Genomic DNA, 14,243 nt, shown 5'->3' with positions numbered 1-14,243 from the left:
CTAGGAGTTCTGAAGCCTTCTTCGATAGTCCCAAATCACTCAACTCATGCTGATTAAATCACTTACGAATAGAGTTCTCTTTAATTAAGTTCTTTCTTTTTCTTTACTTTTAAGATTTTTTTTCAGGTCAGGTAAAAATTATAATACAATTGTGTATTCTTCTATTTGGCCAGCAGGTGGAACTCTAATTCCTCTTTTTCATGAGCATTACCTTATTCTCAGCTGTGCTAAAAGTTGCTTTTTATTCATAGAACTCAACTCAGATCATTTGCCTTATAAATCGAGCCCAAAGAGCTCAAAATATATGACACATGAGTTATAAATGTATTATAGTTTAAAAAATAAATAAATAAACTACAGCTAAACCATTATACTTACTGTCAAGGTGATGGGTAAATTTTCTTTCTCATAGCAATATAAAGTATCTTTTTTAAGTAATTGGTAAATCTGAAAGCAATTAAAGCTACACTGCAATTTATATTATAACGTAATCCATGAACCTGGGAATATAACCTACCTAACCAAGTTCAGTTTTCCATTCACATACTGGACCAACTCATCTCACTTCGTAGCCTGTTTTTCTCTAAGCTTTTTATTAAAAGATAAGTCATTTGATATATTACTATAACAGCAATAGAATTTTCAGATAATGATGATTTAGCAGAGATCAGTCCAGCAGACAAGTAATGTATATTTAGGATAAATGATAACATAAAACAATAAAGCAAGGTGTAACAAATACAACAAAAATTCAACAAAAAGTATGAATTTTTTTAGAAAGCATTAACAGCTCGCCAAAGGCTTTTACTTGTTGCCTTAAATTTTTGTACATAACACTTACAACTGAGTTTTCTAATTTTATTTAATTCTTATATATGATATATATATATATTTTTTTATATATACAAATTCAATATATACATTCATGTCTTAATATGCATTATACTGTATATTATCTTTTAGGAATTATAAGTATGCACACTATATTAGCTACAAAAGGGGATTCCTCTGGGATTCTGAGTCTAATCATATTGGAGACTTATCTCTTTTGAATAACTCTGTGTATATTCCAAATGTAGCAAGGACAATTGCTGCAACATTTTTCATCAGAAGGCTGAACTCAGCTAAACACTTAGCATTTACAAGTATCATTTATTGCATGTACACTTATCAAATACATTGGGTCTGATTTATTAAAGCTCTCTAAGACTGGAGAATATAAACCATCATGGGTGATCTAACAAGTTTGGAATAGATTTCTTAAAATCATTTGCTATTAGTTGCTAAATGTTTTCTATTCCAGATCCATTCCAGGTTTGCTGGCTCATCCCATGATGGTCTATCTTCTCCAGTCTTGGAGAGTTTTCATAAATCGTGATCTTTCATAAAGGCGAGGATGTCCTCTTTTCCCTCTACTCTTTATTCTAACTCTGGAACCTTTATTGCACCAATCAGAGAAAAAGGTTGATTAACTTTTCTATATTTTTCCCCAACAACCACTATTCCCAATCTGCTAAGAGAATTTTGAGAATATACTCAGATCTCAGAATATAAAATCAAGCTGGAAATATCTGAGGTGCTGAATATCACGCTTCCATAAAACTTTAATCCTATACATTAAAATGGGCTTTTCTTTCTATTTGATATCTTGGCACTAACATTCCTTCTAACTTATCTAGACTTGTTGGACCTAACTTCTTGCTCTTGCTCAATTCCATACATAGAGATCTCCAACAGTGGAGGCATGTTTTATTTTCCTAGTTTGGCAGCTGCAACATAATTAAAATGAATTATGCCTAGGTTATTATGTTTGTTCAAAACTCTGCTCCCCATTTCACCTGCCCTTGTCCTTTCTGAAAAATGTTTGGCCCGAGCTTGTGTGCTTCATTTGGCGCACCGACGCTCCTAGACTCCAATTAAGTTTTCTTAGGCTTCACAAAACTTAACAAAACTCAACTTAAGGGTGGGATGGCATTTCCTGAATCCATTCTTTACTATCAGGATATACAGGTTTATTGATGGTGTAAACGCCACTCCTCAAAACAATAGGTACAGTTGGAAAATGTCTTGTCCCCTAACAAGTCCCCGTGTCATGCATTGCCTGGGCCACACAGGATAATCTTCAGGCACCACTTAATCATCCCCTAATTGGACCTATGCTCAAAACCATCTCTAGATATTTTCGCACTATGGACATATCTACTTACCCTTCTGCTCTGTTTCCTATACTGGGTCATCCATGGTTTCTATCTTGTGTTCAGGTCCCTGTATTCTACTCTTGTGCTCCGCATGGACTGTTAAGAGGCTCTCACTTTTTTGAAGCGGCAGGGTGAGTTATTCCCACCTAGAATAAGAATAATTTTTCTCTTCCTCCTTTGAATATTTAGACAAAGTTACAGTTACGCTACTTTTTGCATTCCCTACCCAGGGCACAACTCTTCACCCATCTCTTGACACCATTAGAGGTGACTTGCTCCACTCCAAGCTCTATCCGTGGCACATTTACTTACCAGTTCTTACCATCCTTCCAATCTTCTACCACTACCTTGATTATCTGCATGTTGGATCATGACTTAGGTCTGGAATTCTCAGTACAACAAGAATGACTTCTCTTCTTTGGTGATAACGCGTCCATTTGCAATGCATAACAAGACCTGAAATACAAACTATTGACTCGCTGGTATAGACCCCACCGTTTTAGCAAAAATGTACCATCATGTCAAACCTATTTGTTGGCGTTGGTATAGAGCTCCTGGGACCTTACTTCACATTTTTGGAGCTGTCCAAAGTTATTGTTCTTTTAAACTAAACCAAAAACGTGTTACCATATGCATCCCATTGATCTTCTTTACAGTGTTTTTGCCAGTTAATGGTTATGTACAGGTCTGTTTGTAGGTCTTGTTATTTTAATGTTCATTATGTTGTAACGTTAAGAAAGACGTGTTTCTATGCTTATCTCTGCATTTTGCATTTTAAATTTTTACCTTTATCACGTTGTCTTATGCTTTTGTATTATACTATATTGCATTGTTAACTCACTCTTGCAATTTAAGTAATGGAAACCATGGAAAAACTTGTTACGGTTTCTTAAATTAGAAAGTAGAAGAAGATTTTGGAAGTATAAGGCTGCATGAACATACAATGGGTGGGTTGCCTTAAAGCCGGAGTCATTCGAGAGATAAAAATGCAGCCATACATTTTTATTCCTCAGGTTAAGTGTCAATGGAGGACAATGATTAATCTAAAACCATTATTAAGGTATTAAATTATTATTATTATTAATATTATAAAAGCTCTCCAAGGCTGGAGAGGATACACTTTCATCAGTATAGCTGGGTGATCCAGCAAACTTGGAATGGATCTCGCCCAGCATAGAATACATGTGCTAACAAATAGCAAATTACTTTTAAAAAATCAATTCCATGTTTGCTTAATCAGGCCAATAAGTTCCTTTTTCAACTACTTAATGATCATGGTCACATGCTAAAATAATCTAATTCCCCTAAATAATGAGATTTGTTTAATAAGTGATGACTTTGAATTATTATATTACCCAACATCATCATGATGAGTTCAGTACACCAATAGCTGTCTGTTCCCTTCATTTTAGGGAAGTAATCATTCACATAAGTTGTTTTTATTCCTGATATTAGCAGGCAGCCTTTGTTTTTGTTGCATTTGTCTGCCTTGTAACTATTAGGGGTAGAAGAAGAAGCCGAGGAGGTTTGAGGTGATGGACGCTGGGAGGAGACACAACTGTCATTCAACATCTGACAATATTTCGCACAGTAAGATTTCACTTCTTCATTTGAGTACATTTTGTCTGAAACTGTAAGTTAAACAATTTTACATTTTTCTGTATTTATTTCAAATCAATTTTGAATTAATTCGGTGTATGTAGAATGTGTCTCTATATATGTGGATATATTATGCCAAGAGGCAAAACTGTTTGTGGAAACTTTATAACAAATCTGCAAATCATTGTATTGCTATTAGTATATTGCTTTTTCACACTGAATTGTTTTTAAATATATCATATAATAGCCTGAAAATATATTTTCTGTCCTTACTTAACTACCACTAATCTGGCAAAGTGTTTTTGTACGACTATCTTTTTATATGCAAACTGTTACAATGTAATAGGATCAGTGATAATGTTAGCCTTTTATTATAAGTTTGTTCATTTTATCAAGGTAAATCTTATGGTCATTTTACAGACCAACTCATATAGAAAATCAATTCAAAGATATAAAGAAATAATTATTCTATATTTAGGCTTCATTCAGGCATTGCAACAATAAATGCAGTTTTGTGTGCTTTTATCATACATACGTCTTTTGTACTGACATATATTTTTGTACGTGTTTTGCTTTGTTTCATCTCTTGCTTCATCTCTTTCCTGAAAAACTATCTGCTGATATATATTGCAATAAAATGTGTTGCAGCCAAATACATTTTTCTGCATTCCTTTTCATAAACTTTAATGGGTCCCATGAGTTAATATATGTGTTATTACAAGTGAAATATCATAATAAGGTAAAACGATTCCAGGCTGTGTTGTTGGTAATGCTTGGGTTATTGCAAGACTCGTAGATACCAGTACTAGGTCTTCTGCTGAATGCTTTGAGTCTACATGAAAAAAAGTGTTGCTGTTGTTCTCATTTTTGGAAATAGTGCAATATATATTACATTCCTTTTTCAGTAGTACCTGGCTGTATTTTCACAATAATATTTAGGATATAAAGGAAAAGTAATTTATAGGCCCCTCTATCTCCTTTACACAGTGCAGAAGCGCATTCTCACAGGTTTGGGATTCCCAACTTTCCGAGAATTCCACAAATATCATCACCTAACCTTCAACTCCAGAACCCAGGGTGTAATATATATAGTTTCACATTTTTTTCATAGCAGTAGACACATTACAAAATGAATTACAGGATGTAGTGGAAGAAGTGGTGTTGCAAAATACTTCTGGTGTCCTTCTGAGATTCCCTGGTCTAAGACCCCATCAGCAAAAAGCCCAAAGAGTTACAACATCATTCTATAGGAGTATAGCAGGAATGGGGAAAGAAACCCAAGACTTATCTCCCATCCATTGTGTGTGAAATTCCCCCACCAACTAGATTGTAAGCTCTTCGGGACAGGGTCCTCTCCTCCTGTATCACTGTCTGTATTAGTCTGTCATTTGCAATCCCTATTTAATGTACAGCGCTGCGTAATATGTTGGCGCTATATAAATCCTGTTTATTATTATTAATAATAATAATAATAATAATAATAGTAATAATAATAAAGACTAGAAGGACAGCACGGACAGAAGATCAAATACATAGCCACTCTTAGGAACCATAGAGTTCCTCCAGAAGTTGCTAGGGGTTCCTTGAACAAAAAGCAATCTGTGCCTCTTAGGTCAGTTTAACTGACACCAATGATCTTTTGGATATCTGTAAGGGTGACATTCTTGCCACTGGTCAGCAATGTGAAAGGCAGTAGAGTGAGCTAAAGTGTACCTATAGCAACAATGAAAAAGAAGGTACATCAGGGAGAAATACAGTTGAAATCTTTGGAGAGATCTAATTGGTGCCAAGCCTAATTCAAATAGTAAATATAGGAGGAGATAGGATAGAAAGAGAGAGAAAAGAAGGTTCTTTTATGGCACTTGGCTATAGCGGTTTAAAATAAATCATATAATGTATGGGGCTGACTGCTGACAGGCTGCCCGTTTTCCTACCTACCAATAAACATAAATATTATCTTGGACATAGATCACAAGCCTTGTTCAAACTAGTGATGTTTTGGAAGCCCCTGACAGTATTACTAAGTAGACGGGACTTACGAATCTATACGGAGTTCTTGCTAACCAAACATTTAAGTCCTGTACCATAACCTATCCAGAGATCTACGTATCATCAGATGAAACTTGTTCAAAGTGTTTACATACATGTGCAACATAACCTAAGCAACTGAGACACAAACTAATATTTGGCGCAGCCCACATATATAGGTAATAGGAGCCAGTCACTTTACCCCTATCAACTTAATTGAAATCTCAGAGGTTGAAATACCTCGTATCAAAGTTTCTAAATCCTCTGAAGAAGCCTTATGAAGGCAAAACGTGCCGGGAAAGAAACTTACCATAAAACAATTGTAAGGTTCCAACACTTCTGGGACCCTCAACCTAGGTTTCCACATTGATACAAGTTTATTAAATGTACTTCTGACATGATTTTAACATATATTGTTAATTAATTTCCTAAAAATGTGAATAAATATGATTTATTTTTTAACCGTTATGGCCAAGTGCCATAAAAAGAGCATTTTTTTTCTCTCTTTCTATCCTATCCCCTCCTATATTTACTATGTATAGCAACATATTTTTGAATTTAGGTAGGGGAGGACGTGAACGATTATCAGCTTGTGTGTTTCCCTGTTGCAAATACCCACCACCCATTTCTGTCTGGCAAAAGTTTGTTGCAGATTTAGGAAGTGAAAGGTAATTACTGATAGGAGTTCTAACCTTTACTCATTCTATCCGAAACCTAAAAATAAAAAAATAGAGTATATTGCAGTGTGGGATGTGTGTGTTATCATTGTATAGAGAGGGATGCACATTTAAGCTGGTATAAAGTGAAAATACATTTTTGTAGTGATGTACTCTACACAATCTGTGTTACATCATACTATTTTTTAACATTACATTACATTCAATGACTTGCAAAAGTATTATTCTGTCCCAGAGTTTGTCCTCTTTTATTGCATTACAATCTGAAATTAAAATTAATTTTCATTTGAATTTTATGTAACAGTAGTAAAACCTAAATGAGTGCATACATAGTCATCACCATTTCTGTAAAAGTCCTAAAACACAATTGGACTAACCAGTTAACTTCAGAAATTACATAATTAGTTGTTTAGGGTTCATCTATGTGAAATGGCTCACGACCTGTCAGATGATGTCTATATACATAAATTCTACACAATATACATGTATACATAAATAGCCCCCGACTCTGCAACACCATTAGGTGAATAACATGAAGACCAAGGGACACTCCAAACAGGTCAAAGACAAAGGAGTGGAGAATTAGAAATTAGGGATGTGTTATAGAAATATCCCACACTTTGAATCCAACAAAGCACCATTAAATTCATTATAAAAAAATGGAAAGAATAAGGACCCACTACAAACCTGATAAAAGGAAGCCATTCAGCAAAACTCACACACCCTGGGCAAAGATGGCAATATTCCAATGCATCAAGGGGTCTGATTTATTAAAGCTCTCCAAGGCTGGAGAAGATACACTTTCATCAGTAAAGCTGTCCTCACTTTGTAAAATGTTCACATAACATGCAAATGACCACAATACTTGCAGTTAAGTCTTTTTTTCTGCAGAATACATTTTCAAGCACGTAACAAATGACAAGCATTGAAGTGCTATGGTTTATTGGTTTTCCTTTTCCTTTTGAGACAGTTTTTGAATGTGTCATGTATTGCCTTGGTCACACAATGCAGCACATACTATTATACACAAAACAATGTAAAAACGATATTAAGAACTTAATTAGGCAAACATAGAAGAGTGAAAAAGAGCGAGTGTTCCATCTATTTTTTTTTTTTTTGCTGATAAGTGTTAATTTTTCTTTTTATCTCACATCTCTTAAAAGATAGCATCTAACTATACAAAAGAGTACAAAGAAATTCCTATGTTTGTTAGCTCGACTCTGCCAGATTTCTATCTACAGTCAGAAAATGGAAACCACTGACATACTTTTTTTTGAAGGAAACGTGTTGCCTTTAAAGTTTTATAGATACATGTAAAAAAAAAAAAAAAAAGCAAACTAAGGTTATCAGTGTGTGTTAACCTGGTTTCTGCATACAAACTTTTTTCCTTGTATCATTGTGCATCATTGCTCCCTTTTTACCATACAAATTTATAATTGGTCCCATTTAGTGGGTATGACCCAAAGTAATCCAGTAATTCAATTAACCACATAAATCCTGTCAATTAGCAATTCTGTCAATTGAAAATCAGTCATATTAATATGTCAGATACAGTTTTTTGAAAGATCAAATAAAAAAAAAAAAGAAATCTGGTTTATCTATTAATTGGGTGATTTTTATTGCAACTACTTCAGTTGGAAACATCCACCATTATATATTTGCTTTGGAATTCCAACAAAACATGAAAACAAAGGGCCCGGTTTATTAAAGATTTCCAAGACTGGAGAACCTGAGTGGTCCAGCAAACCTGAAATGGATTTGGTCTAGGATTGAAAATATTTCCAAACTAATAGCAAATGATTTTATCGATTCTATGTTTGCTGGATTACCCAGGTTTTCCCTGATAGTCTATTATGTCCAGTCTTGGAGTGGCCTTAGATCTTAATTTTTGACAATGTAATGATAGTAATTCTTATACCCTGCCTATAGCGGTTTCTCTAAAAAAACTGAAATAATCACTCAGTATGCATTCTCATTTAAATATATTTTAATTCCTTTACTGAGTAGACATGTTCACCTAACTCCTCTTTCTTTTAAATTTTTAAAAGTCATAGGCAACATTTACCTGTAAGAAGAGTCATATGAAACATAATCTACCAGAAAGCAACAATTTTCTGAACTTTGAAGAAAGAAAGCTTCATGCTAGCTTTGATAAATAAAATGAAACATCTTCCTATCAAATCCACCTTACAATGGCAAATTGATGAATATAAAAGCAGAAAAGATATTGCAATTAATCAGAACAGCATCCAGGAAGATACTCAGGTTTCTTGTATCTCCTAATATAAGGAGAGGAAAAATGTAACCCTAACATTACATATCACCTTGATGCAATCCCATCTTTTAGTTTTAGAATTTCGAAGTTGTGTTGTATTTGTTTTTATTTAATCTTACTGAAAATATTGCTTTAGAAAATATTTGCACAGAAGTTGTGCAATTATCATGAGATGTAGAAAATCCATAGTGCCATCTTTTAATAATGTGATTTCAGAAAATATATGGTATGGGCAGAGAAGTGTTCTATCGTTACCTTTTAAGGATATATATAAAAGCTTGTAAAAATATATTAAAAAAAAGACCACTTGAAGTTATCAGCTAAAGAACAGGCTGGTTTAGTATTCAGTATTCTCTGTGAAGTGGAAAAAGGGTCAGGACTATGTAAATAAATATATTAGGTAGCCTATTACATTTGAAAAACTATTGTCATGACAGTTCTTTGGTCCTATGATAAGGAATCCTAGAAGTGGATTCCTCCACTTGTTCCCTATGTTAAGACTTTATTTTTCCCTTGGGTGAGCTTATGATCCATATTGGTGAGAGCTTCTTAGTTATTAGGGGTCTGCATTTATTTGCATTATATTTAAAAGATACCAAATAATAATCCCCTATACATACTGTATGCCGGTATTTTTTGTAGTTTATGTGGTTTTCCCCTACCTGTTGAACGTATATTAGAAGATAATGAAATGAAAGCAATGCTTGAGGTAATATTAGGTGTGCCAGGAAATATATAGTCTCTGTATAGGACTTTGTGGTAATGGGACATTATATGTAAGAAAGCCAGTAGCCACAATAAAGTTTATAAACAACACAACGGTTGTGTTTATGCATTTGTGCTTTTATAGAATCAAGAGTATCAGTGACACAAAAAAGCCATGGAGTGCACAAAAGTTTTACTATTTAGTATATTTTTAACTTGTATTTTAGATGAATACAGGTTTACAAAACACAAAGAACCTAATAAAGCAGGTTAGATAATGAAGATAATAATTGGTTAGCATAGGCAGAACAGCAACATCCTTATTCAGTTATCTAAATGCGGCCCAAATCTTCATGGTTGGTCATGACAGTTTCTGAGGACGTGTCTTCCACGTATGCATCCATTTGTTGGATTGACACTACAGAATGTTTTCGGTGTTTAAAGCTCCATATTTGTGTAATATTCATAAGTCTGTGAAGGTTCCCAGTTATCAAGATCATTGTTTATCTAGAAGCAGTTCATTACATTCACCTGGACTTGTTCTTGTAATGGTAAAAATGATTCACAGCCTTCTAACCAGCTTCATCAGAACTGATAGAAAGTGGAAGGCTGCAAAACATCTACAACAACAAGAACTTCAGTTGAATTTGAATAACCACAACTAGATAACATTCACAAGATTCTTCATTTATTTTATTTTAAGCAAATCACAGTAAAATGAGATATGTTTCTGTATCTAAAATGTTTTCTCATTCCAGAACATGACGTCAGTGGCTTTCATGTACGGTGTTGGATTCTTGTTAATCTTTGGAACATATGGATTTCAAGGGACAGAAAATCAAGGAGGTGATATAATCATATGCAATAATGTTTAAAGAATGGGGGGCTAGACACTGTATTGTATTATTTTCAATAGCATACCAACACAATAACGCAATGTACCACCCATTTTCAATGTCCTGGCTGAGGGAAGGAGGTGCTTACCCAAGATTTGTTGGTACATGGCCCCGTCCATTGTTCCTTCGATGCCGTGAAGGTGTCCTGTCCCCTTAGCAGAAAAACACCCCCAAAGTATAATGTGTCCACCTCCATGTTTGACAGTGGGGATGGTGTTCTTGGCAGCATTCCTTCTCCTCCAAACACTGCGAGTTGAGTTGATGCCTAAAAACGCAAAATTTTGGTATCATCTGACCACAACACTTTCACCCAGTTCTCTTCTGGATCATTCAGATGTTCATTGGCAAACTTCAGATGGGCCTGTACATGTGCTATCTTGGGCCGGGGGGCCTTGCAGGCTTTGCAAGGTTTCAGGCCTTCACGGTGCAGTGTGTTACCAATTGTTTTCTTGGTGACTTTGGTCCCAGCTGCCCTGAGATCATTGACAAGTTCCCCCGTGTAGTTCTGGGTAGCTTGACAGTTATTTTGTGTTTCTTCCATTTACGAATTATCGCCCCAGCTGTTGTCACCTTCCCACCAAGCAGCTTGGCGATAGTCTTGTAGCCCAGTCCAGCCTGTGTAGGTATATAATCTTCTCCCTGACATCCCTGGACAGCTCCTAGGTCATGGCCATGGTGGCTAGTTTGGAATCTGATTGATTGCTTCTGTGGACAGGTGTCCTTTATACAGGTTTTGTAACAAGCTTGGATTAGGAGCATTCCCTTACACAGGGTACTCCTAATGTCAGCTTGTTACCTGCATACAGGGAAGACACCTGGGAGCATGACATCTTGCTGGTTGATAGGGGATCAAATACTTATTTCATTTATTACAATGCATATCAAGCTTTGACTTTTGAGCACTGGGTTTTTGAGGGTTCTTTTGTTGTTATTCCATCTCTCACACCTACAATAAACCTACCATTATAATTATAGAATGGTCATTTCTTTGTCAGAGGGCAAACATACAAAATCAGCAGGGGATCAAATACTTATTTCCCTCACTGTATATAGCAGTGAATCTGAAATTCACTACTTTATAAATAGACTCCTAGACGTTCTTTTAAAAATAAATATTGTAATATATAATGTAATATAATTTAATATAAAAAGGCTACCTAAATTGTTTATCAGGAATACATTTCCCATTTAATTTATTACCATAATTAATGTAATATTATCTGATGTTAAATGTTAAACAGATTAAACCCTTTGCAAGATCTCTAGGCCCAGAGGAAGTTACACGAAAGTCACTTTGAATGCAATGTGTTAACAAAAACGGTTTTGTTGTTTTTTTCTTCACTTTGAGGGTAACCACAAACACCTGTACGTTTCTGAGGAGCTATCATGTATAGAAAGCTATAAAGTGAATGTAATGAAGAATACAGCTGTTTTTGCTGGGTACAATATATATACACCACACCCTTTAAATCCACAACAAATACTTAGGTTTCTTGGACTAGACTATACATTAGAAGTCCAAATTTTTATTTTTAATTTGCATGAAAATCATGGAATCATTCTAAAGTTCTAGGCTGTATGATGACAAAAGCTTGAAAAAAACCTATAGAGGAAAAGTCACACAGTTCATCCTGGTGGATTGATGAATGACTGATCAAGAAGTATAAAGTTAAAGTTACTGAGTTAGAAATATAGAGACTCCGGGCCTGATTTATGAAAGCTTTCCAAGGCTGGAGAGAATACACTTTCATCAGTGAAGCTAGGTGATCTAGCAAACCTGGAATGAATCTGGTCCAGGATTCAAAACATGTGCTAGGAAATAGCAAATGACTTTGAGGAAGTCCATTCCAGGTTTGCTGGATCACCCAGTTTCACTGGTGAAGTGTATTCTCTCCAGCCTTGGAGAGCTTTCATAAATCAGGCCCAATGTAATCCATTAGTTTTATTAAATTGATCCTAGCATGACATTAACCTTTAAAAAAAAATTATTAGGTCATGTGACCCATCTACAACTTTGTCTACTAAATGCCAGTCTGTGGTCCGGACTAAACCCCCTTGTGACCTGTACTATCTCCGCTTTGTACTCCCAAAACAGATTTTTTTTAGTGAAGTAATGATGTCACTCAGCTCACAAAAACACCAAAAAACCATCACAATATATAATATGTTAAAGATTGGGGGGAGGGATAATAAGAATCTTGATGGCAACACTGAAGGTGGAAGATCATCCAGCAAATCTTACCTGGGATGGGGAATTTCAAGCTTCAGGCGGGAACAACAGATATTTATTATTTACTAAAATTAGTTTTAAAGCAAAAGAATAGCACACAGTGACGTGACGTAATGTGAAACATATTAACAAATTCTAATTCTATAACTGACATTATAGAATAAAATAACATATATATGTATATTCATATGCAGGGCTGACTCATGCTACTATACAACATAACAAGGACAAATCTCAAATGCGTAAATACAGCAGAATTTCACAATGAGTAGACAGTGGAAATTCTATTAGACATATTTAAAAATCACTATAAATACGATCATATTTCGTGTCTTTTGTCACGTCTTAGCATATACAGAGATGAGATACACATACTGTGTGAAAGTTTTTCTTTGTACCAGCTTTGTACATAATTTTGTCAAACAGCCCAAACTTGTCTAGTAGGGCAGGAAACATGATCTAACTCTGAGCCTGCATTTTTTCTCTACATAGTTCAGGGGCTTTGTTAGGGTCCTAAAAACCAAAAGCCACCTCTGGGCGCCTAGGGTGAAGTATTGGGGACTTTAATGGATTAGGCTGCTTCTCTGCCCCTGTAACAATTGATTGATTATTTATCTCTTCTCAGCTGCATTTGTTAAAACCAATGCATTAGTCTTCTGGTCTTTGAATGAAAGCTTCCAATCTCAGGAACTCAGATGGACAACCATCAAGTACCCAACAATGTTACTGCAGCAATCACAGGTATTGCTCAGTTTTCTAATTAGGAAGGAAGTACACTTTCACTTTGAAAATTTGCAATCAGGCAGGATTTATATTGTCTGTTTGCTATCTTTTTGTAAAAAAAAAACCAATGTGCTGGAGTTATGTCCTCCCAGTCTAGCCAGTCATGACAGCAAAGATCTGAAACCTGGAAGAGCAGCAGAAAAAGATGGAGGTACCCGTGATGGAATAGGGACAGGTTTGTCAGGCAGGTAAGGTTATATTATTGCAGAGGGGACATCACCTGTCAGACCTGCCTGATGGCAATTTCTTATATGTTAGGATTTAGTTCTGCTTTAAAAAGGACCGGTTCCATAAAAACTATGCCCCTACACAGACAAGTAGGGGTCAAATGACTTGTCATCGGTATTACCTGTAGTCTCAGTCAGGTCATTTTTTGTTCCAAAAGAAAAGATCAAATACATTAATTTCATTATCAATAAACTAGCAGAATTAAAACATATTCAAATAATGAAGTTGTATATTCAATAAAAATTGATAAACTATATGGTGTTCCAAAAGTTTGTGGATTGTTAATCCATGGGTATTGCTTTATGAATGAAGAAGAAAACGTGTAGTGAAAATGTAGAACCAAGGGACCTCAATTAAATGTTACATTTCTTTTTAATTATTACAAGATATAATTCTGAAGAATTGTGGTAAAAAATGCAGATACAAGAAGAAACAGACTTATTGTAGAGCAGTGGTCCCCAACCTTTTGGAGCTCGCGGACCACTAAATGCATGGACTCCAGACTGCGCATGTGCGGGGAGCCAGAATACATGGTCCGTGGCTCTGACCAGTGCCCCTCCACCAAACAGGGTCCTTCTCCTGACCCTGCTGGAGGGTGCACTGGTCGTTGGGGACCCCTGTTGT

The 14,243-nt window shown here is 35.4% G+C and overlaps 1 protein-coding gene across 2 annotated transcripts in view; it reads left to right on the top strand.

Annotated features, from left to right (window-relative positions):
- Window positions 1-3,693: 3,693 nt before the first annotated feature.
- Window positions 3,694-14,243, top strand: part of ITGB7 (integrin subunit beta 7) — a 39,190-nt gene continuing 28,640 nt past the window's right edge. Inside the window, exons 1-2 of one of the 2 annotated variants that reach the window (XM_072405805.1) lie at window positions 3,694-3,788; window positions 10,241-10,328. In XM_072405805.1, the coding sequence (XP_072261906.1) occupies window positions 10,244-10,328 (85 nt within the window). In that variant the 5' untranslated portion in view covers window positions 3,694-3,788; window positions 10,241-10,243. Of the gene's footprint in view, window positions 3,832-10,240; window positions 10,329-14,243 lie in introns of both variants that reach the window. The other variant, XM_072405797.1, reaches the window with a different exon arrangement.

This window comes from Pyxicephalus adspersus, chromosome 1, assembly GCF_032062135.1.
Source record: "Pyxicephalus adspersus chromosome 1, UCB_Pads_2.0, whole genome shotgun sequence".
Classification (NCBI taxonomy): Eukaryota; Metazoa; Chordata; class Amphibia; order Anura; family Pyxicephalidae; genus Pyxicephalus; species Pyxicephalus adspersus.
Note: the sequence above shows the minus strand (reverse complement) of the source record. Positions and strands in the feature narration are given on the sequence as shown.